Raw genomic sequence first — 24,780 nt, 5'->3', positions numbered from 1 at the left:
ATATTTGCTACAACTGTTCCAATTTATTCAATTTAACACAATCTCTGTGACGGGATTGAACATTGATAAAGTTTAGTTTTAAATCTCGCTGACCATGTGTTATTCATTAATTCTTGAGTTTATTGTTGAACTGCATATTCGAATATTTTTCTCGACACTTATTCCATTTCTCTTATTTTGTTGATCAAATATTGCAGTATAATAAAAGTACAGTTGTTGCGTAATGGCTTATGATAAAAGTAATTGTTTGTCTTTTTGTTTCTCTTTAACGTTGGTTACCGTTGTAGTACTTGGTGTTCCAAGTGTTTGTGGATGCTTGCAGTGCCAGAGCCAGCCCAGTTGAAGGCAGACTCGCTCCACAATACTGGCCGAGGGCAGTTTTCCCCACGGGTGGGATCCACCTCATTGCCCCTCTTAACATCAAAGTCTTCATCGTGACCATCGAAGGAAAGAGCAGGGAGATTTGTCATCTATCTTCTGGTAAGTGTCAGGCTATGAAAACAAGAACCTACAACTTGTTTTTGCCAATTACATTTGATTTTTTTTTTTTGTAACTTTTGCTAAATGTTCTCAAGAGAGGCCGATTGGATGCGGTGTTGAATAAAGCGCGTTCCTCCACTATTTGTATCCCAGCAACTGGGTGGATGAATGGAGCTCTTGAACAAACCTCACTGGCACCATCCTTTATTAATTCATTTAACGCGAGCAACTCCAGTAGAAACTAACGACCGCGTGTAGATTAGAAGTGATTTTAAAAATTGGTTTGCCCGATAAGTCACTTGATATTTGTTGGGTTTTTCCCCTTTTATTGCAGCCATGGAGTTTGCCACAAGGGTTCGGCTCTGCGCATGCGCATCAGTTGCTCTCCGCCTTCTACCTGAGAACAGCGCACCTGGAGCCAACGAGACGGAAGTTTGCTAAAGTACAAATCTTTTTCGGATATTTTTCTCTCCCCGACCAACAACAGCTTTTCCTTGGCGTCGGTGTAGGTAGCGACGCGTTGCCCCGTTGGAAGGCGACATGAATTCGGCCCTTGTATTTTTGTTGGAGTCGATTTGGGAGCCTTTTTTTATTGCACGTCTAGTTCACTGACTCATGGTAAGTTTTTTTCCCCCCTTATTCCTTCTGGCGAAATTCTCAGCAACGTGGTTAATTGATGACTCTTGGATATTTGTTTTGTGATTAAAAGTCAATCTTACCAACTCCATGGCTGCTTACTTTGTATTAAAGTAGTTGAACTGCACGTGGAATTGGGTCACATTTTCTCGTGTTGTGTCATTACCACTATGAGTAAATGTCAAGTTGTTGAAAATGCACTGGTAAAGCTTGGTTTCTTTCATTGTAAACACAGAAACAGATGAAACATGCATAGAGGAAATTAAATGGACAAGAATGACCAAACCAGCAATAAATCATTAATAGTGTTAGTACCCGATCCAATTCTTTTATGATTCCGATTCGGATCCAGTCATAGGATGGGCCGGATCCTGTCGTGTGTTTTTTTGTTTGTTTGTTTTTTTACGTCAATGCGCTTAGGAGCTGCGTTTAATCCTCATGCCACCTCTGAGTTTTCTTAAATTGCTGCAGTTTCATAATTTAATGATTCTCTTGAGGACATCAGTGGCTCTTGATCCTGATATTGAGGTGACCCTGACTTTGATCGATGTATTGCAGTTGCTGGGCCTACACTTTAAAAACCAGTCTGGGTCTCCATCCAAGAAGAATGACAGTACTGCGCAGAGTGCTCCGACGACGACTGCACCCCCTTAAATTGGTCGTAGCTGCTCTGGTCTTTGTCACCTTTGTGTTCTTCATACAATGGGAAGTGGAAAGCCGAAGTCCGCAGGAGGACCCGTGGCTGAAAGAGATTAAAGAGAAGCGGGACACCATGCTGGGCATGGTGATGGGAGCCGTTCATAACTTCAGGGACGCCATTCCAAAAATGCAGATTAAAGCCCCCGTTCGTCAGAAGCACAGCTCAAACGGTGACGGCTGTTTGCCGGGTCGCTACACGGCCCCCGAGCTCAAACCGACCCTGGAGAGACCTCCCCAAAACCCGGTCGCTCCCGGCGCCGCCGGCAAGCCCTTCCGCACGGACTCCTTGAGCCCGGCCGAGCAGAAGGAAAAAGAGGAGGGCGAGCAGAAGCACTGCTTCAATCTGTACGCCAGCGATCGCATCTCCCTGAGCCGGGACCTGGGAGCAGACACAAGACCACCAGAGTATGTTTGCTCGCGCACTCTTCATACAAAAGACCTCATGTTTGACTGGTGCTTCAACTCAATATAGAGTTGGCCATGTTTGTGCAAACCAAATGTCGCTCGCTCCTTTCCCAAATAATTGCTCAGCTCCCAAGCTGCGGTCACACCTACTTGTTGAGCTCTGCCCATTTAGAACTGTCTAATATTGGTAATAAAATAATAAAACTCCACTGGCTCAATATGATAACACTATAGATTGCAAACCCCTACCAATTTTTGCTAAATCCATTTATAGGCTTTTTTTTTTTAAAATCTGGAATAATTGTCATCCAAGTTAAAAATAGTTGCTCAGTGTAAAGCACAAGTCACATAAAACTCTTTTTTTCTTTATTTTTTATTTAATCTAATCCATTTATTTCTCTCACTGACCATTTGAAGACCAAAAATGTCACCACACACACGGTAGCGGTGGGACGGCAGTGATCCGACACGCTACAGAAAAAGCCCTCTGGACAGACCCATCTTTGTGCTTCTCTCTGCAGATGTATTGAGCAGACCTTCAAGCGATGCCCTCCCTTGCCAACCACCAGCGTAATAATCGTCTTTCACAATGAGGCTTGGAGCACCCTGCTAAGGACCGTGTACAGCGTCCTGCATACATCGCCTGCCATTCTCCTCAAGGAGATTATCTTGGTGGATGACGCGAGTGTTGATGGTAAGCGCCCCCCTCTTTTTTTTTTTTTTTTTTTTTTTTTTGCCGGGTTTGATTTCACGTTGCGAGAAAGTCCGTTTTTGTAGCTCCGGGAAGGGAGAACTTTAGATGAGTACTTTCTTAAAAAGCTTACTCTTGCTGAAGGTCGGTAACAGAAACCGTGAGGGAGGGGGGGGAGTTCAATCCATCTCAGATTCAGTTACTTATGAGGGGCCAGGCCACAGGCGGTGGTTGGATATGCAGCAGCCTTCCTCGGTGGAAACTGGTTTGACCAAGTTGCTAGCTGTGGTGAGGATTACCACCAAAGCTTGCCCCTCTTTTCTTCTGGTTGAGTCACTCATGCCGAGGATTGCAAATGTTCTCCAGTCATCACATCGATAGTACCCGCAGCTTTAAATGCGACTTAACCAGATGGTTTCTAAATGTCAAAGGCATTCATGCTCCACTTTTTACCTTCGTTCCTTGCATTCCAGACATCCTGAAGGGCCAGCTGGACGAGTACCTGAAACCGCTGAGTATCGTGCGAGTCGTCCGGCAAGTTGAGAGGAAAGGCCTGATTACTGCTCGGTTGCTCGGTGCGTCTGTGGCCACCGGTGACACACTCACTTTTCTGGATGCCCATTGTGAGTCCACACTATAAAAAAAAAAATAATGTTGCGTACAGAACCAGAACCGATTGGGTTTCTTGTGTTCTCAGGCGAATGCTTTAACGGCTGGCTGGAGCCGCTGCTTTCCAGGATAGCCGAAAACTCCACCGCAGTGGTTAGTCCGGACATATCAACCATTGATCTCAACACCTTTGAGTTCATGAAGCCGTCCCCGTACGGCCAGAACCATAACCGGGGCAACTTTGACTGGGGCTTGTCCTTTGGATGGGAGAGTCTTCCGGATCATGAGAAAAATAGGAGGAAGGATGAAACCTACCCGATTAAGTGAGCCGAGCGTCCCTGGTGCGTCTCGACTTTGCCGAAACGTCTTTTGAATCCGAGTCTTCTGTAGGACCCCAACGTTTGCCGGCGGGCTGTTCTCCATCTCGAAGGAATATTTCTACCACGTCGGAAGCTATGATGAGCAAATGGAAATCTGGGGTGGTGAGAATATTGAGATGTCCTTCAGGGTGAGGATTCTCAGCGTGCTAATTTCTCATTGTTACATTTGAATGAAGTTGTAAATGTTTTAAAACTTTACAGGATCTTAAAATAACGTGTCTGAGCTCATCTCATATCACCGGCAGGTCTGGCAATGTGGCGGACAGCTGGAGATCATCCCGTGCTCTGTCGTCGGCCATGTTTTCCGCACCAAGAGTCCCCATACTTTTCCCAAAGGCACGCAAGTGATCGCCCGCAACCAGGTCCGACTAGCCGAGGTTTGGATGGATGAGTATAAGGAGATCTTCTACCGTCGTAACCAGCAGGCGGGACAGATGGCCAAAGATGTACGTATGTACTACCTTCTTGTCAGCATTTTCAGTTCGTCGTTGAAAACTTCCACACAAATCGGCTAGTGCTTAAGGAGACAAGTTTCAACATACCCCTTCTGTTAATTACCCAACAGCAGCTGTTTGTCTCAAATACACGCTAGCTGAACTACATTCTACCGGGTCAAATAGTGTATTTAACTCATTCCGTTAAAAAGGAAGCACATTGGAGGGAAAAAAAAATGGTTGCGATAAAAGCTTGCTGGCAGCAGGCAGAGACGTAGGTGCCTGGAAGAAGGCAAAGCTGGTAAATGACAGAGGCTCGCAGCGTTTCTTGACATGTGGTCTCATAGGTGCCATTAAAAGATCCCTCAGGGCTCTACCTCGAGTACCCTTCAAATGCACATTCCTCAAAGAGTCCTCTGCACCAGCTATCAGTGTGGAGGCAATTTACGCATACACATAAATCCTTCTTACAAAAAAAGTGTTTTGTAAGACAATTTGGTGACTATTTTATCCAGTTTTTTTATTTTGCTCTATAGAAAACCTTTGGGGACGTCTCCAAGCGCGTGGACCTCCGTGAGCGGCTGCAGTGCAAAAGCTTCTCCTGGTACTTGAAGAATGTCTATCCAGAAGTCTTCATGCCTGATCTGAACCCTCTGCGCTTTGGCGCGGTAAGAATGGGCACTCACCCACCCCGACTAATCCTCAAGGCTCAGCGTAACCACTGCGGGTTTCTGCTCGGGACCTCCAGCGGGTCCCGAGCAGTTCCAACTTGGCGTCCAGACACTCGAGTTGTTTGAACAGCTTGCAGGGGGGTTTGCTAGCTTTTCATTTTATGTCCTTTCTTTGTGTTTAGGTGAAAAATGTGGGCAAGGACTCATGTCTGGACGCGGGCGAGAACAATGACGGGGGCAAACAGCTGATCATGTACCCATGTCACGGACTTGGAGGGAACCAGGTTGGGAAAGCAAATGTCTTCTATCGCTTAATAACAAAAGTCGAATCATTTTTTCCATCACAATTTTTTTTTCCTGCTTGCGGCTGTAGTATTTTGAGTTCTCCACGCATCACGAGATTCGACACAACATTCAGAAGGAGCTGTGTTTGCATGGGGCCGAGGGGCTTGTCAAGCTGGAGGTCTGCCAGTACAAAGGGGGTAACACGGCGGTCGGACCAGAGCAAAATTGGGAGCTGCAGGACGTAAGTTTGATGAGCTGAGGCTCAACAATTTGGAAAAAAAACCCACATTTTAACCAAATTGTGAAAGATCCATTTCAAGGTTTTCATCCTGTATATTTTTTTAACAAGAATGTGCATTTTTGTTTCTCTCCAACTAGAACCACTTATTCTCCATGCCGATTTCAAACATGTGCCTGACTGCCCGTTTTGAGCATCCTGCCCTGACGCCCTGCGACCCCACGGACAGATACCAGCTTTGGTCCTTCATCTGAATGTAGGCGTCTCGAGTAGCCCTTTTTTTTTTTTATAGAGTCCTGACTGCAACGAGTTTTAATTTATTTTTAAGACATAAAAACAGAACCGTCGCTGCTTCAAAGTCTGAATGTCGGGAGAAAGCACTGTGGGGAGGAAACGTTTGACACGTTGACCTCCATCACAATGGGAACCCAATGATGCTTAGAGCAATGAAGATGCCTCTTTTTTGTATTTGAGATCCAATGTATGGACAAAAGTATTGGGACACAGACACAATTTGGGCCATTAGCTTAAACTCTCCTGAGATTTTTTACAAGGTTGTACATTTCTTTGACATAAAAGCATCTTCCCAAAATCGTTAACACTAAACGGAAGTGTCTAATTGTCCATAATTATGAAGAATTAAGGTTTTGGGATACATTTGCGTTCCAAGACTTTTGTCCAAATGTACATTTTCATTCCTCGTTTGTGCAATGAAGCCAACATTGAATTGAATATTTCTCCAAGTATCCCTCTAATAGAAAAAAAAATTAAAAAGACAATGGTTTACGATTAGTGCACCAAAGAGAGCATAGTTCTTTAAGAATATATTTTTATGACTACTTTCATCCAGTGCCTTAGATGTAATTTTCTATATGAGGTAGAGAGAGGATGATCTACTTACTGTGTGAATGGGTGTGGGGGAAGACTTTTGTTGTGGGCCATTTTCTTAATGTGAAGTTGGCTGGCACTGAAACGAGCTGATGCAATGGTCCACATTGAGCTGAAAATAATTTGACTGACGATTTCTGATTACCAACACACTGTGCTGCAAGAGGACAAATCTCGCAACTTATTTTTGATAATTGTCCTAAAAAACTGCAAACTTTACCAGCCTTACTGTATGATTTCATGGGAAATGAGGAACTTGGAAAATAAATTTTGAATAAAAGTGTAGTCATGTGTGTCCATAGAAAACCTAAGAATTCAAAAATTCAAGAGTTAAAAAATGACAAATGATGTTTAACATGATCTGCTTTCGGGGAGGCGCTGTCGAATAACAAATGACACTCACTTGTACCTCAAACATGACATGAAGACCAAAGGACATTTATTTCAAAACCATGTAAAAATGAAAACTAATCAAATTCTATCTACATATACAAATCAAAAACATAGAAAAAAATGGTATCACTTTGTGCAAAACATATGCATTTCACAGAATCCAAAAATTAAGAAGAAATCAGGCACAGGAAGCTTTTACAACTCACAATCAGCATTGAAAATTGAACAATTTTAAAATACCGAAGCAATTTACTCAATACTGATTTATCACAATAAATACATGTTTTGATATATCATTCATAAATACTGGGGGGGGGACGGGGGTTCTTGACTGGATTGCAACATCATAGTGTCTCGCCCTCACACTGTAGCCTACAGTACGCTTTGGCAAAATGTGCTCGAAGAGCTTTATTGATTAACTCCGTTGCCTGAACGCAGTCTGCACACACACGCGCAAGGTCCAAACTTAACACAACTACTAAAAAAAAAAAGAAATCCTGCAGTAGCAGCTGAGTGCTTCATTACTTTTGTCAAGAAGTGCTTATTTCAAAATCCCTCTACTTAGTCATTTACAATGACTCAATTATGATCTAATATCAAGCTGTGATTGTCATCCATATTCAATGTAATGGCAATTAGAAAGGAAAAATATGCAGTGTTAAGCCGTAGAGGAAACAAAGAATTAGCGACATAGCTTTAGTAGATAACTATTGCACACAACAATCTCATTAAATGGATCAACATAAATAAACCTCATTTATTTCAACGACCAGACAGGAATGTTGTTTGTACTGCATTCAAATAAAAAAAAAAAATCACATTTTAAATAAATATTTAGAAGTTACTTTGTGTTGAGTATGAATTTAAATCGTTTTTGGAAACCTTTCAAAGTGCTATTTAATTAATATCCCTGTATTAATGAAACGCTTTGAACATGGCAACTCTCGACCTTTTCACCATTCAAGTATCCAAGAAAAACACTGTACTGTAGTCCCAATAAAGGTCACAATCTGACCAATGACAACAAACAACTCAGGCTTTTTCATGCTTTTCTAACCATCGAAAAGCATATCATAGGAAGGGAAAAAAACAAGCACATTTTTTGTTTTTGTAGAAAACAATAGGCTTTTTGTTCCCCTTAAATACTGCTGCAATTCCTCAAAAAAAGCATGCGTACTATCAAAACTTACAATATATACTGTACGTATACTTCCTAAACAATAATAAATGAACTTGACATTAATCCTTTTTGCAACACATTTCAACACACACGATAGACATATAAAAGTTCCATCTACGGTACAATATTTGCTCAAAACTAGAACTTTACATCTGAAATGACAAGATAACATTGCACGGCGTGATGTAATTGAGCTTCCATCGGCTTTATCGTGGTCGTATGTGAGGTCTTTGAAACATTCCTATGATGGAATGACGACACCGAGAAAATGGGCCACGGTGCTGTGTTTGGACAATGCAAAAGGCTTTGAATTTAATACTCCAAGATGTCCGTTTCGGATCTCTAAATCCTGGTAATACACAAAAATTGAATTCAGGCGATTGGAGTTAGTTGGTTGAAGACTTTTCAAATTTTAGGACTCTCCCTGTTTATTCCTTGGAAATTGGGTTCCAATGGGTTGAAGACTGGAATTTGTAAGCAATAAAAAAAAAAATAAAAAAAATGTGAAAGCGGATTTTCAAAATCGTAGGAGCGAAATGCAACCACACTAACATTTTAGAAACCTCCCATATTAAAGGTGAAACGCCTTCAACAAACTGTTTTAAGTCAACAATTGACTTAAGTCAGTTGCCTCAATTCAACCTTTGCAAGTCAAAATGCAAACGTGGCAGTTTCTACACTGCCGGTAAAGAGAGATTGTTGGTACTCGTTGCAAGTAAGTTCAAGTCGGGGTGCCCGTTAACGTTGGACTGCGGCGGCGGCTCGCCCGACGCGCATGAGCCGTGAGTGCTGAACGGTGCATGAGTGTTATTGTTCAGATAGTTGTGAAACTGGTCCTCGGGATCTACAAAATCCGCTTTGTCGTTTTCGTGGACGTAGTGGCTTAGAGGGGCCACCGGTGCGCTTCCGCCCATGTTAAAATTCGTAGAGAACTGTTCCACTGGCTGTTTGGGGAAGGCGCCCTGGGTTTGGGTGCCGTTGATTGGCTCTTGGAATGCTAAGGCTTCCCCGTAGGGTTCGCCTGATTGGCGGCTCGTGCCACTGTGGGCGGGGCCTGCGAGCTGATAGTATTCAGCCGAGGGGGCGTTCATTAAATAAGCGTTCCCGTTTACGTGATTCTCGTCGTCGCCATAACACAGCACGGAGGACAATGGCACCACCTCCGTGTGACACAAGTTCTCCGACCTGTCCTCGTCCTCATCTTCGTCTTCCTCGTCCTCTGAGTCGCTGTTGGCTAAACTCTGAGTGCTGGAGTCTGAAATGCCGCTAAAAACGCTGCTGCTGTCCTCCTCATCTTCGTTGTCATCTTCCTCGTCGTCCTCGTCCTCATCCTCGTCCTCCAGCGGCTCGTCCATCTCGCCAGCCGTCTGCAAGTGCACGCCGGCGCTTTGCGGAACGGCGTCAGGCAAAGAGTAGTCTAACCTGTGCTGAGACTGAACCAGAGAGTTGGAACTGACTGCCTCGTTGCCATGGTAACCATTGGCGGGGGAAGCTTGCTCCTGCTCGCGACTCTTCTCCAGCTCCAGCTTCATTATGGTATGCAGAAAATGGGTCCGAACGCGGATGGGGTTAAACTCCACTCTGCCGCTCGAATTGCTGCAGCCTTCTTTTGTGCAACCACATGGAAATGACATGCGGTCCACCTAGAGGGGAAGAAACAAAGCATTTCCTGTCATGGAACCAAAAGTGAAGCCATGCTTAAAACCAATTGTTTTTTTTTCAAATGGTTGTGAAATATCGTTCCTCAAATTAAACGGATCAACAGACAATTTTAAATCGATGACGGCTTTGTGACCTTAAAGAATTTTTACGGTGATTTAAAAACACCTTTACATTTTTCCACCACATGAGCATTGTAATTAATAACTATGACATTTCAGAAAAAAACAATCCACTTGTTGCTGAACCTGACCCTAATTTAACGGATGGATACAAATAAGTTACATTTTATTATGGTTAATATTGGATAAGCAAATCCTAATTTGCTAGAGGAAAAACAACAAGTCAGATTCGGAATCAGTACCAAAAAAAATCTGATGTCCAAACGGATAAATGACGTTATCATAACACTGGTTACACTAAAAAGATTTTTTTGTCACACGGCATGTCCAATGCGCTGCTAACCGTGGCCACTAGGCAGCACTATAAGACAAACGTCATACTGTACACAGGCGTTTGCAGCGTCAACATTTTTAGATCGCCTCAGCTCCTTGAGAAAAGACTATGACCGTGAGTTCTTTAATAATACATATCTACATGTGTTGCTGCACGGTTTGAGTTGAAATATTAATTTCTGAAAACATTCAAATGCTTTTCTCGATCCGCGTTTCCCATTGTGTTTACATTAAGCGAGCAGGCAAAAAGCAAATCTAGAATGTCGTCGTTTTACAGAAACAACGTGTAATTCTCGTTTCACGTATTATTTGACAATAAACTACAACCTGGAGTGACATTTAATAGCTTGAAGCCTCCTTTTTGGCAAAATATTAATCATTTTCCAAAGGGGCTAATTGTTAAGTTTGGGTTAGTTCACTGCCACCATACAGCCTAGTCAAGGCAGAGAAATTGTATTATGGAAACTCGCATCTCAGGGCAGCATTGTATTCTATTTACAGTTTACTGTCAACACAGAATGAGTGCAAGTGCAATGGGTATAACATAACAGGCATTTACCTGACACTTGATCCCCGCACTGCTGCAGGCGCAGGTGTCTGGCTCGCAGAAGACTCTGCAGTCACAACCGCAGTCCTCTCTGGACACACGGATGGCCCGAAGTTCATGCTTCTCTTCCACATCAATCTTCTTAACCCCGGAGGTACGGAGCAGTGCCCTCCGCTTTTTAGTGGTCAGGGGCTGCAGGAAGAAGTACTCGTCCACCTCCGTGTTGTCCAGGTCGACGTCGTCGTCGGAAATGTCCTCTGCGGTGAGTGTGTTGGCTTCCTCGGACTCCATTGTTCCATTTTTGGTAAGCTAGAAAGCACCAGATTTATTAGTTTTTCTATTTTGTCGGTAATATTAAAAAATACGTCATGAAATCAGTCTAAAGCCATCATTTTCTGTAGGCATAAAAAGCAGGATTCCATTGCATGGTATTGAATATTTTTTAACTTAAATTAAGCTGTGCGGGGCAGCTCGGTGGAGCACTGGGTAGCACGTCCACCTCACAGTTAGGAGGGTGCGGGTTCGATTCCACCTTCGGCCCTCCCTGTGTGGAGTTTGCATGTTCTCCCCGGGCACTCCGGTTTCCTCCCACATCCCAAAAATAACATGCTTGGTAGGCCGATTGAGCACTTCAAATTGTCCCTAGATGTGAGTGCAAGTGCAAATGGTTGTTTGTCTCTGTGTGTGATTGGCTGGCAACCGGTTCAGGGTGTCCCCCGCCTAATGCCTGTTTACGGCTGGGATAGGCTCCAACACACCCTTGACCTCCGTGGGGACTAAGCGGTTCAGAAACTGGGTGTGGGTTAGGCTGTGCGGAAATACTTCCTGTTCCATTATTCTTTCAAATTGACGCCGTAGTGGTTGACAGTGGAATTACACTCAGTATATAACACCCAGTATATATAAGAGCAGGCACGTGCATTCATAGGAGGCAGGTGAGGCAGTGCCTCGCCTTGCCACCAGGGGCGGTAAAGGGCTCAACATGGTTTCCTCAGCTGTCACCATAAGTTGTTAAAAAAATGAATAATATAATAAAACATAATATAATATCTGTCCTGTGGTTTATGCTTTTAATGCGGTTTTGGTGTGTTTCCTATACATTTGGATCATTTTCAGTCAAAAGAGCTGTATTTCTTGTTCAAATAACAACGGGAGACGAGAATCATGGAGGCTAACGCAGTGACAGGTTGTGCCTCTCAGGGCGTGCGTGTGAAAGTGTGCACCACTCACACACTGTACTGATTGCCAGCGGGTGAAAATACGAGCCTTGAGGCAGCCAGTACCTTTGCCCAGAAGATGGGGCGATAGTGAGCCTGCGGCTAATAGTTCATGCGAGAGTAAATTAAGAAGACAAAAAAGAAAAGAAAAACAACCAACAACATTCGGTGCTAACGCGTTGCTATTTGGCTTTATTTTCCCTGAAAATGGAGGATATAATCTCGAAAATAAGAAAATTTTCAAAACTTGACTTTCAGTCATAGCAAGAAATCATAAGTAAGGGAAGACCAACGGCAGATTTGCGAGGATTAATTCAAACTACGGGCCTCCCGGGACGGACTACAACACGTTCGCTTCAAAAGGATTGGTACTCTAAAAACGACTGGCTTTGTGGTTGTGCTGCCAAAAATCGACTTTATTGCTTTCCCTGTCATCGAGATCTTCGTCCAGAAGGACAGGAGAATGGACTTCATTTGCAAGTAAAGGTAAGAATACTGCAGTGGTGTGTTTAAAATGTTATTAAATGTAATCAAGAATTGGATAACAACCATGTATGCATGTAAATCTGACCGATATGCAAATGTTTCCGGTGACGGTATCGCAAATGAAAGCAAATGGCTCCAAAGAAGCCAATGTACAAATGAGTGTAGTTCACCTTGAGTTTGATAGAGTTAAGCTTCTCCTCCTTGAGATGCTCCCTCAGCATGTCCCTATGGATCCTCTCCTGCTCCATGGCAAACTCGCCCAGGGAATACTGCCTGACCCAGCTGTGCCTGTTGGACATGCCCAGCGTGCTGCCGCCTTGGCTTGGCACGCTGGTGAAGCCTTGCCTCCTGCTGAAGTAGTACACGGTCACCTTCTCAAAGTGCACCCTCCTCGTGCACAGACGCTTCTCTCGCTTTAGGATGGAGCCAGCTGTTGAGGAAAATGGAGGTGTTAATATTTTTATACTGCCACCCGGTGGCCATGAGAGATGACGCAGCAAATTTATAGTAAATTACTGCACGATTGAGTGCTGGTTGTACACCTAAAAAAATACATCACAAGAAGAAGAAGCTAGTCGCAAGACTCGGACTCCGCATGACTGTTGTGGGAAAACAACGTCATCCCACTTCTGTGCTACTACAGAAAGCTTTGAGGGGGAGGAAGGCAACACTGGAGTATAAATAATCCCCCGGCTGCTCCTGAGTTGAAGAGTACTCCTTCACGATAGTCACGTCCCCTTATCAGACATTAAAGTTCAACGCTTTAGTGTTCTGAGCGAGAGACCCCGCCCACTTTGCGGCAAAACAAATGCGACGAGCTCGTTTTAGCAGATGTTACGGGCACGTTGGAAGTGCGCCTGAATGTTTGCGAGTGAGTCGTTGGATCCGCCCTCCATCACATGACAACCGACAGAAGGTCAATCTTTGCCGGGCCCCATATGCTGGCAGCTGCCGTTGACAGAAGCCAAGCTCAGATCCCAGGGACGCGTTCCTCTCCTTATATTGGCAATGAATCTTTTTCCAAAGATACAGAGAATGCCATGACGGTCATATTTTCTCCCTAGCTCTTCATTCTGTGTCTGTTCTTTAAGATGTTAAAAAGCTTTGTTAGCAAAAAAAATAATCTTCTGGCTATACACTGAGATCTCTCCATTCCACTCAGCTCGTCAGTACGGCACTGATTGTCATTCATCAGATAGCTATTTCATCCCCAGCATTTATCCCAAAATAGATAAATGAGGGGCAAGGTGGTTCAGTGGTAGAGTGGTCGTCCCCCAACCCAGAGGTTGCGAGTTTGATCCCCATGACCACGTTGAGCCAGTTATTGAATCTCCTTTTGGTCCTAATGCTGCATGAATGTAGATTCACTATGTTCTTTTAAGAAAAAGCGGGGTTAGAGGCTACATGTGCAGCACAGCTTGAGACGTCATCATCTCATTCATCTGACTGGGCTGGCATGCTGATGCTTCTCCTAATAAGGGAAGCTGCCTGCGCATGCCGCTTTTCGATTACACCGGTGCTCTCTCAGCATCACTTAGCCTCTTCTCTGCACGCCTATGACTGTGCATTCATATCACACTGCCTCCTACAAAAAAAAAAAAAAAACAGCTCAGCTACACTGCATTGAAATAACACCATTAGTCCCATCGTGATTAACATCACCTCCTTTGTTTCCTCCTCTCTGATGAAACGACAACATTCCTTTCCCCCCGCTCGGATTAGGCGCTTTGTTAGCGAGCGGTACTCACGGGTGAAAGGGCCGGAGGCGGACGGGTTGACGCTGTCGCTGCTATCCCCGCTCTCGCTGCAGGATACCTCATCATCAGACTCCCTCAAGGAAGAGCACGGGGAGGAGGAGGCTTCCACCTCCTCGAATTTCCTTTTCAGTATTCCGCTCATGGCCTGACACATCTGCACCTGAAACACAGACAGCGCAGGGGCCACGCATTATTTAATATCCAGTTTAGGAGGCCTGTGTAATCCTCAATACACTCAATTAGCACCGCATACACACACACACACACGCACCGCCAGCTCTCCCGCCGCTCTGCCTGCACGGCGCTCCCCCGGCAATTGATCACCTTGGCACAAAGGAGCAGCCATGGCCAGCGAAAGACGCTAATTACATTCTCGATCCGATGTAGAGGAAGTTCATTTGGCTTCATTTATAGTGTGGCTCAAGAAAAAGGGGAAAAAAGGAGGCTTGACCAACATGAGTGACAATGGAAATGCTCATTTATGGAAATCCAGGTTCGGAATATTTAAAGCGTTATTTGTACTAAAGTGGAACAGTGAATGGATGATGCCAAGTAAAAAAATTAATCAGTGGATATTCACAGCCCATCAAAGTTCGGCACCGTGGTCAAGGGAATCGAACTGCAACGCTCTTTTCGGTCAAGCCTAATTTGTTTACCGTCCCGGCTCAAACAAATCAGAGTTGCTGATACCGTCGGCGGGAACAGCACAGCTGCCTTTGTGCACGCAGTGACTGGCAGCTCGGCAGCTTCCCGCCTCGGAAAAACGGCGAGCAGGGGCCGGCCGGCATCTTGGGCGAGCCTCATCCTGTCTATCTGTCAGAGCAGCTTGTGGGGGAGTTCCTTTCACAGACGGCCACCGCGTTTCATCTGGGGCTCTGCTATCGAGTCGTTACAGATGCAAATGCTTCCTGGTAGAAGAGATGCGAAGAAAGAGGTGCGGGCCAGATAGGAGAACCTCAGCTGTCAGAAAGAGAGGCTCATTGTTCCCCGGGGGGGTTTATGATTTTTTTTCGTTGTGTAACGGCGGGGCTGCCACAATCAACTCCAGCCTTGTGGATTAAACATCACGCCCTAAAACATCGGTATGCAATCCATCATTTCAAATTTACAGCAATGCTCAAGTCAGTTCCCCCTTTGGAAATTCGAATCTCAAATATTTGATCCAGACATCACAAAGAAACTAGTTCTTGTGGAAATTTCCACCAGAAATAGCGTGGGCAGCTTCCAAAAGGTTCCGAATTAGACCGCATTGTTAGCAACCTATGTGTACGACGCCGCTTTAGCTCTCTGCTGAGGCTGCATTAGGCTTTGATATTAAAAAGTGGTTGCCATGGTGACGGCAGTGTATCCTCACAAGTACTGCTTCCCCATGTGACACTGTGTCCAGAGCAACAAATTGCGCATGAGGTCCCACACCAAAGCAAGAATTGGACATACGTTTGTACAGTCCATATAAGTCTCTCCATATATTATATATATATATATATATATATATATATATATATATATATATATAGACACGCATATCTCTCGTCAAATGATGCATATTAAAAGAAAATATGTGAAAGAAATTCCACCATGTACCCAAATAAATTGTACAACTCAATTAAAAGCAATCATTTAAATATGTGATTGCACAAGTGTACACACCCTCTTATAATTGGGGTTATTTCAGTGTTTGGAATGCACCAATTGCATTCAAATTCGTGTTAAATATGAGTCAGCGTACATTTGTACCATTTTCATCAAGTTCTAGTGGGCTTTTGGTGTCAGTTCTGTAGTCACATTTTAGTATATAAAATATATGTGTATATTGTAGGTCAGAATAAAATATATTTTACATACAACAATATTTGGGATTTATCCTTAAATTACTGAGAATATAACTTCCAAAATTTCAAAAAATTCCAGTTTCGTTTTTCCAGTCTTGTGTATATTTAACCTGTACACAAACACAGTCTACATAAATATTAACAATACACTGCAGTCTCTCAACTCAAAATCCAAATTCTCAAATATAATTCTACATCAGGTGAGCCAATGTTTAATATCCCAAAGGATTGTTAGTCTTATTCTGACTATAGCACAGCAATTAAAATCACAATAAAAAAAAACTCAAATCACCAATAACTCGTTGATATAAAAAGACATGCGCGCATTTCTGTTCCTCTCGTGATTCATAAAGGCAAGCACACAGAGCAAACATGCATGCAGCATCACGGCAACTCCCTCTGGCGCCGGCCGGCCGGCCCTCGCGGGAACCACTGACCTGCATCTACTGGCGGACTCTGACTCCTTTCACCTCTTCTCACAGCAGGACGGCTACACAATCATTAATGCGGCAATTCACACATGATGGATGAAGAGCTTCCCATTTTGTCTCAGTCCACTGACTTGCAGCGGCCCCAGAGGTCCATCAGCATGAGGTTTAAAAAAAGAAAAAAAAAAGACAGCGAGAGAGAGACAAAGAGGGGGATGCAGCCTGAGAGATGAGACTGTCGATACTGTATGCTTTATTACGAGAAGCAATAAGACAATCTTTCACACTTTAGCTCCCTCTTTGTCATAGTGTTGCTCTCCCTGCCACACAAAGGCTCATTAGCAGCAGCCGGCTGGTAGGCAAAGAGGCTGAATGGAGCTGAGGCACAGTCAGCCTGAGAAGTCACATGGGTGGATTGTCTGAGAGCGAGCAGTGAGGAGAGAGAGAGAGAGAGAGAGAAAGCGAGAAAGCCTCCTCTCCTGCTGTCTGCAGATATTTTTACCAACATGGTAGATGGGAAAGGGAGGGCGTGTGGGTAGGGGCTATCAGCAGTGGAGGGGGGGCATGCAGAGGTATGGGGGGCGTCGGAGAAACGGATGAGGAGGTGTAGCTGGTGAGATAGGAAAGGGGAAGGAGGGGGTTAAAAAAAAGACTGTATAGCCATCTGATAGGAAGAATAAAATTACAAAACATCCACATTGGAACGACATTATGGGAACTTGAAGGTCCAAAATGTGATGCCAAAAAATTTAGCATTTTAAAGGGTTAATTATTAAAATGATTTGTAATCGCCTACTCAAGCCACAAGATGGCGACAGAACACTTTTTTCCTAATACATAAACCTATTTCGGCAATGACAGTCTTAATGTAAAAAACCTAAAGCTTGCTTAATGTCCCAAAAAATAACAAATGTTAGAATCTTAATGTCAATGAGGAAAACAATTAACGTCCATATAATCCAAAATATATAAACAGCTCTTGTTGTTAAAGACCCGAAAGTTACTACAGTTGGCTAATGCCATGTTTGCTAATGTCAATAATGGCATCATGATTAAAAACCAACATTGGCTGTTATGATCTCTGCTTTTGCACGATCTTAGGGACGTGTCTGGCTCTTTAATGGCTAAATTCTGCACAGTACTCACCAGGCAGCCACTAAGCGTGTCATTTTGATGTGGTGCAGGTAGTGAGCTTTTAGTGCTTTTTTTTGTCAGAAAACAGCTGCCTGCCAAGGCCAGAGAGCACGCTGTGGCTGCGGCGAGAGTAGACAAACAGTCAAGTCATAGCTGGACGGAGCAACAAAGAAAATTGTTAGAAAGGTATCTTAAGATGAGCTTAGCTGCTGGTTCATCAGTTCTGGATACCCAATTTATTTATTATTTGCATTTTCATGATGTGGTAGGCCTCGTTACCAAACACACTTTTACAACAATACCTGTATATTTTCTTCTTGGCGGTCTAACAGAATACTTTTGTCCCAATACTTTTGTCCATATTGTGGCTATTAGGCTATTAGTGTTATTTCTATTTGATTCAAGATTTTGTTTTGTGTCTTCATAAATGGTTACCTCGCCCCCAACCCCCCACCACGTTGAAATATGCAGTTTGAAAACGAGGCCAGAGGAAGCGCACCGCTGTGCGCTCCAAGATTACACGGCTGCATCGCAAAGAGCAAAGAGCAAGTCAGGCTAATGAGGGAAGTGCAGCAGGCAAAATAAGACGACGCTGGCTCTTGTTTATCTGTTGATGTAAATCAACACTGACTCTTTCATACAACGGTATCAGCGGCTTTGTGCACATTTAAACATGTCTTCTTTTTGTCTGTTTTCCTCCCTAATGGGAATTCACTATAGGAAATCGTATTTAGATCAGCTTGGAAATTCCCTCTGAGAGCATGCCTAAACAATACAATACACATCATATAACAATCGTTACTAGTGCAGGGCAACGGGGACTTGTTCTCGCTGAATCTATGGAATTCTAATTTTTATTCAATATCTATGAACCTACAACATTTATATATGTTTCGTCTGTGATAATTATATATACATACTGCTAGCATCCTTTAAAATCTTTTTTGCTACATCCAAAATGTCAATAATTAATGTTTTGCGACCGCAATGAAATATATCAAATCCTAACCTACTATTCTCCGGTTGTCTGGTCAATTTCTCTTCAATTTGTCCCTGGAAGGCACCTTCTGTCTGTCCGAGTATCACATTTATATCCCGGCCTATTACATAAGATGCAAACACTGGCGGGATGCCATGCATTTGCTTCACTATGCGCTGACCTATATATTTACTTTCCTTAAAATGATGAACCGAAGACGGCGATCATACGTAATGAGCTTTACCAATAAATGTGCTTGAGTAGTCATAATAATAATATTGAGGTCATATGCAAAACAGTTGGCCGCCTCCCACTGCGCTGGATAAAAAGGTGCATTCCAAAACAAGATTGGAATCCTCACCAAACATGAGATCAGTTTTACAAAGAAAGATGGTTTTAATCTTAAATACAGTTGTGCCTTGAGAATGGAGTTGAATTTGTTCCATGAACAAATCGTCATTCCCCATTGAAATGAATGGAAACGCCATTAATCCGTTACACTTTTTTTTTTTTTTTTAATAAGCAGTGGAACTACTCATAGTACATCATTGTTCTCTAGTTGGCAGAAAAATCATACAAAAGTGGAGAAATATATTTGTCATTCTACTATGACTGAAATGTCAGAACAAAAGTCTACTCAAACACGGACAAATGCTTAAAGAGCTTTCCGCAGAATCCACATTATTTTAGTTTTCAGTTACACGTCGTCAGCAAATTGATGATCTAAACTTACAAAACACCAACCCGAGGGAGTTTCGTGCCTCCGAGGCTTGCGTGGAGCATCTCGATAAAAGAACCTCTTTAAAGGAAATGTTTCCGCAATTCATTGGGAAAAACCCATCTCAGCGTTATGGCTACTTGTCAGGCAGAGCGCGCCTGTGGTGGCCAAAGTAGCGTACATCAAAAGCGCTTAGCTTCAACACGCCGTTAATGCTCAGCCTGGGAACAGGTGAACTGACACAATTAAAAGACGGAAGCCCAACGAACGTCTTGTCAACCTTTCAAGAGAGGCTAGTCAGAATAAGCACTAGGATCTTTCGCAACCTTCGTTAATGAGACTCGTGATTTGTCCAATTTTTTCTCCAGTGTCAAACTCAAGGCCCGGGGGCCAGATACGGCCCGCCACTTCATTTTATGTGGCCCGCGAAGCTAACATTTGCATCGACTTTGAGTCATTACTAAAATTACAAATTGTCTTCACTTTTCAAAAATTCCGACATTGCTAGCAATTTTTATTACCATTTGTCTTTTTAAAATATTTGAACAATTCTTACTAGTCTCTGATTTCAAAACTAGCTATTCATTAGTTTGTTGTATTGCCTATAATGTATGTATATAGAAGACGTTGACAGTCATAACAGCAAAAATGAGTTTGACACCCCTGGCGGACCACTTGTTACTGTTATGAGCAAAATATTGTATCATATAAAGACTGTTGTGAGCAATTCACACCTAACTATGCCACTTGTTTTTACACAGTGACACGCTACAGCAGATCATTTCATTCAATTTTTTTCCAAAACACTTTGTCATTCCCATGCACTCCGAGAAAGCGAGGTAGCATCCCAGTGGAACTGGCTGATGGAATTGCGGTGCCTTGAAGACAAAACCCTGAAACCACAAAAGAGCTAGCGCCGCGGTGCCGGCTCGGGGTTCCGTTTGACCTCATCCATCACCTGTGTCGCGCTGGGCCGTAAAAGGCGGCCTTGGAAGAGGCGATAGAGAAAAAGTGCAGCACTGAAACTGATGGAGGGAGATAGAGAGAGAAGGTAGGTCTCAGCTGGACTCCGCTGAGGCCCAGATGATTATGCAACAACACATGATGTCAGGGTAGGGACCGACAAACTAAAAAACACCCCTCAGATATTCATCAATGCTGTTTTGTCGAGGCTTGCTCTTAAAATGACTCACATGAGTGTCAGCGAGAGGTCACTTAGTCTTCATCTGCCTACATTAACATCACATCTAGGAATGACCCATCTTATTTATGCCAAGTGAATTAGATTACAGCGCTGCCTTTAACTAAGAATGACCTGACTTACAAGATTTTAAAGAAAATAATACATAGAAAAAAATGTATGTCTAAAACAACCTTGGGAAACTGAGTTTAGCTTAATGCTAACAAACTATACAAAATGCAATAAAGAGGCTAATGACTGATAGCATTGTTGTAACCGTTTCCAAGACGGACATTTGAACACACATGGTGGGGCAACACATGTAGACAGACAATATAACAATCCTCACAAACATGTATTCTTTATCCTCTGCCAAAAAAATAATGATTACTGCAGTGATCATCTCCTCCGTATTAAACTGATACTAGTTAGCCATAGCGCACACATCTAACCATGATGCAAACTTTTCAATTATTTAAATCCAGTTTAATTGTTTTTCTAATTTACAGTATTATAGAGTGCTAGTTTCCATATTAAAAACAACACAGGACCCGTAATGGCATTCTCATTCATTTAAAAAAAGGGAATGATGATGTGAGATGCACGTGTTTTGAGGCGTCGGAACTAATTACGTTTGTATCCCAAGGCACTACTGCGTTTTTTATTTATTGTAATTATCGTACCATTTGTCCCTGTACTATACCTGTTATTAATTCATCATGTCGTGCACACAGCACTGGTAGCTGACAAAATGTGTGTCGTGGGCAGTTTGATCCCCGCTGTGTGATCAAGATCGGATGGCGTAACCCAGCAAATAATGAAGCAAAGTTGTCACATGTCGTCATTTTCAATCTCAGTCGTCCTCCGCAAAACCCCAAACGACACATATCCATTCCCCAATTACACACAAAGGAATACGGCGACATCTACGGATTTATGCAAATGAGACTTCACATGCTCGCTGTACATTTGTTAACTTGCGCTGGCCCGAGGCTGCAGACAGATCTGCTCGGCACACATGAAAAGGAAGGGTTGGGGTGGGGGGCTTTGTGCTGCTCGGCACTCACGGACTGAAAAGCCGCAGCCTCCCTCCTGCAGCTCCGCCACACTGCTGAGAACCATTGATCTGTTCTTCCTCCACTTAGAACAATAAAGGAGACCAAGCATGGCTGTGCGTTATGTACACAACTAAAGAGCAAAGATGACCACCGTGGCTTTGGATCACAGACACGTGTTTGAAAGAACACAATTTTCAAACAAGAAGCCATTACAGTGCACCCAGCGTGGAAAGCAAGTCCCACAGTCGGACTGGTGTTTTGGACTCGCTCTAATTCTACTCACAAGCATTTGCAGCCCTAATCAGGACCCCTCAGCCATCACGTCAATCACAATGCTCGACTACATTATTCATGCGTCTATTTCTTATTTATGACTATTTTCCCATGTTATCGCAAAGTTCACAAAAAGCAGGCTTGCTGGCAGAAGCAGAGCTGCCAAAGCATTTCATGGAGTCGGGGATGCTTTCATCTCGCACGCAGGCTGGGAAGGCTGTGGGATTTGGGGAGGTTCATGTTCCGCAGACAAGCCTTATTATTTATATATAACCTCCATCATGATGTGAATGTGATTTTTCTTTTTTAATAGATGTAAAAACACTCATTTTCCCATTCACGCTGATTTAATGCACTGTTGTGTTTTTGGTTTGCATTTTGTCATGTGTTGAATAGTAAACGTTGAAATAAATGTTTGCCACTGTCAATTTGGATCTACTGCAGCGCTTTCAAATCAAATTACACTCAACTGTTTTGCTATGGGTAGTTCATTTTGGGTGTCAATCAATGATTGCCCACCAGATGGCGGCATAATTGTTTTGCACGGTGTACATTTTAAAGAAGACGAAAGGCAGGAATAAAGACTAAAATTTCAAGATTTGCTTTAAAAAGAATTTATTTGTATGTGTTAAATTATTCGATATTTGCAGTCGGAATTATTAGTGAGATTACAAAATAGTTAGGAATAGGATGTTTACTGTAATACTGTTAAAAACAAAATGTTTGTCTCGTCTATTGTTCCTCAGGTGAGTGAGCCGCTGCACCATCAGGAATCCAAAATGAAGAAAATTTCCAACCCTTCGTTCATCACACCTTCCTGGGTAAGTTTAATGGATGTCCGTCACAAAGCTTTCCGCCATTTTGATTATTATGCAGTGAGCATTTTGGAATCAAATATACCGCCTAAGAATGTAGCTTTACATAAGTGGATCTAATTCGAGTTGAAGTCCTTCAAAGTGGACAAATTATTGAAAATTGACTCTGCAATCGCTTATACACGAGTTGACCCGTATATAATTTCAGTTTGACAGGTGTATCGGGATCATTTTATTTTGTGCAACCACTTTCCAAAATAAAATGGAGTATTTAAAACAATTGTAACTGGAGTGACGCCTGACAACTTCAACACACAACAAAGTGTCCAAAATGGCGACCACTCAGCAAGTGTGGTTATGAAATCAACCCAGGATTTTTTTTTTTTAATATAGTAATGAGATCCCCCATAATCAAGCATCTTTAATACAATTAAGTGCCTTTATAGATAAACGTCAGCTTGCCTTTTAACGGCTCACAAAAACAAACCGCCGAGAAATGTTTTCATCTGGCTAGTTTGATTCATAACAAGAGCGCATATCAAACTCACAATAAATATTCAAAAGCGGCATCTTTTAATGAGAATGATATCAGAGGCGTGCATCTCTGTGGTCTAATCCAGCGAGACTGCTGCAGATGTCTGTGTTGACTTTACACCGCATCATCACATCATGTCGTGTTACCACCGCAGGGTCTTTTGAGACAGCGTGGCAACAGTTGAGTGTGTGTGTGTGAGAACATACATGTTGAGTTCCATAACAATGCAATCTTACCTTAAGAAAATGATATTACACTGCAGCCGCCTGCTTCTGTCCTGTGGGGGGGATAAGAGGGGCGGGGGTCATTAGCTTCTGCAGCAGGTTGCATAACACAAAGAAGCAACCTGATGTAAGATGCAGAAATAAAGAGGAAATCATGCTTGGAAACTTTGCACTAACAAGGGAGATGATAAGGGAGATGGATAGTTGGGGGGTGGGGGGACTTCCTGTACTGCAGTGGACTCTCCACATTCACTTCAGGAAGCTGGCCTTGCACCAGTTTTATGTCAAGCTGTAGCACACGTGCACTCCTTCCATAATTATAGGGGTGGGGGGGTGGGGGGGCACTGACATCTATTGTGCAGAGTATGCAAAATGATACACAATTCAATCAAGACAAAGAAAATGTGGCTGCAATTTTGGAGACTGAGTAGAGTTTGGACAAATGATATGTAATAAACTCATTTGAATCTCTTTAATTGAAGATCTTCACACAAAATTTTAGATGCAAAGAAAAACTTGCAGTCAATGTGCAACTAAGTTAAAGGCTAATTGTGTTGAGTCTGAGCTTTATACTCACCATCCAGGTCACTGTGCAGCCAGTCAATTAAATCAACGCCCCTCCCTCAGTTCCATGCAGTGCCTCGGTGTGTTGTCCATGCATGCAGCGGGAGGTGGGATCATTTAAGCCGGGGTGGGGGACGGGAGACGAACCGGTCCCGTAGATGGTCGCGTGCACCGGTGCCGTTCCAGTAGCGGCGGCTGCAGCCTTCTTTCCGGCTACCGGGGAACAATGGTGCGGCATCAGACTGACAGGCTCCCGGGCCAACGTGACTTTCTCCGTCCAATCAGAACTCAAAAACCAAGAATCAGCCGCAGAGCGTTTTTTTTTTTTTTGCACGCGTTTAATGTGCATCGGTGCAAACCTGTGCACGTTTGGATACTGGTGATAATGAACAAAAAGTCTTATTTATTGAAGTCAGTATTGGGGTGGGTATCGCTATTGTACATGACGTCACGTCATGCTGGAATAAATAACATAGAAGCACAAAATAAAACTATCAGGTACACTTGCATCTAATGAGGAACCAATGCAAAAAACGCAGAAGAATATAGTGACTAATATATTTATAATGAAGTTGGAAAACACCACCTAATAATATTTTTGGAATTAGTTAAAGTTAAGTTAACTCAAGTTGTGTCATTTTGCGTGATGCAATCGCAATTATACACCACAATAATAAACTTATTGTTGAATTAATGCTACTTGTCATTGATAGTGTCAAACAGCTAATCTCTTCGAGTTTATGTTACCCATCTCTTCCCATTTGTACAAAATATTTCCTTCTTTTCGAGCAATTGAGTGTTTTCCTGCAGCACACCGCCACCTTTTGGTCAGGTTGACCAACGACAACTACACTTGCCAATTGTTCCTTACGCATGCATGGGTTTATTTAATTTTTCATCGTGAACGGCTGCTGTATGTCCACACTTGGT

General features: G+C 43.1%; 2 protein-coding genes across 2 annotated transcripts; one reads left to right on the top strand and one right to left on the bottom strand.

Moving 5' to 3' along the window:
- Positions 1 to 844: 844 nt before the first annotated feature.
- galnt3 (UDP-N-acetyl-alpha-D-galactosamine:polypeptide N-acetylgalactosaminyltransferase 3 (GalNAc-T3)) lies at positions 845 to 6,701 on the top strand. The gene is made up of 11 exons (XM_061286848.1): positions 845 to 1,098; positions 1,675 to 2,220; positions 2,742 to 2,914; positions 3,385 to 3,534; positions 3,609 to 3,843; positions 3,911 to 4,028; positions 4,146 to 4,346; positions 4,871 to 5,002; positions 5,188 to 5,289; positions 5,379 to 5,531; positions 5,669 to 6,701. Exons 2-11 carry the CDS (start codon positions 1,724 to 1,726, stop codon positions 5,780 to 5,782), a joined length of 1,875 nt encoding a protein of 624 aa, XP_061142832.1. The 5' UTR covers positions 845 to 1,098; positions 1,675 to 1,723; the 3' UTR covers positions 5,783 to 6,701.
- A 139-nt stretch (positions 6,702 to 6,840) lies between these two features.
- Positions 6,841 to 24,064, bottom strand: csrnp3 (cysteine-serine-rich nuclear protein 3). Its single transcript, XM_061286849.1, has 6 exons — positions 23,864 to 24,064; positions 23,299 to 23,339; positions 14,102 to 14,270; positions 12,524 to 12,783; positions 10,663 to 10,959; positions 6,841 to 9,632 (listed from the first exon to the last, which is right to left on the bottom strand). The coding sequence occupies exons 3-6, from the start codon at positions 14,262 to 14,264 to the stop codon at positions 8,664 to 8,666; spliced, it is 1,689 nt and encodes a 562-aa protein (XP_061142833.1). The 5' UTR covers positions 14,265 to 14,270; positions 23,299 to 23,339; positions 23,864 to 24,064; the 3' UTR covers positions 6,841 to 8,663.
- Between the last annotated feature and the right edge of the window lie 716 nt (positions 24,065 to 24,780).

The sequence above is a fragment of the Syngnathus typhle genome, linkage group LG9 (genome assembly GCF_033458585.1).
Source record: "Syngnathus typhle isolate RoL2023-S1 ecotype Sweden linkage group LG9, RoL_Styp_1.0, whole genome shotgun sequence".
Lineage (NCBI taxonomy): Eukaryota > Metazoa > Chordata > Actinopteri > Syngnathiformes > Syngnathidae > Syngnathus > Syngnathus typhle.
This window is presented reverse-complemented; position numbering and strand designations above follow the sequence as displayed.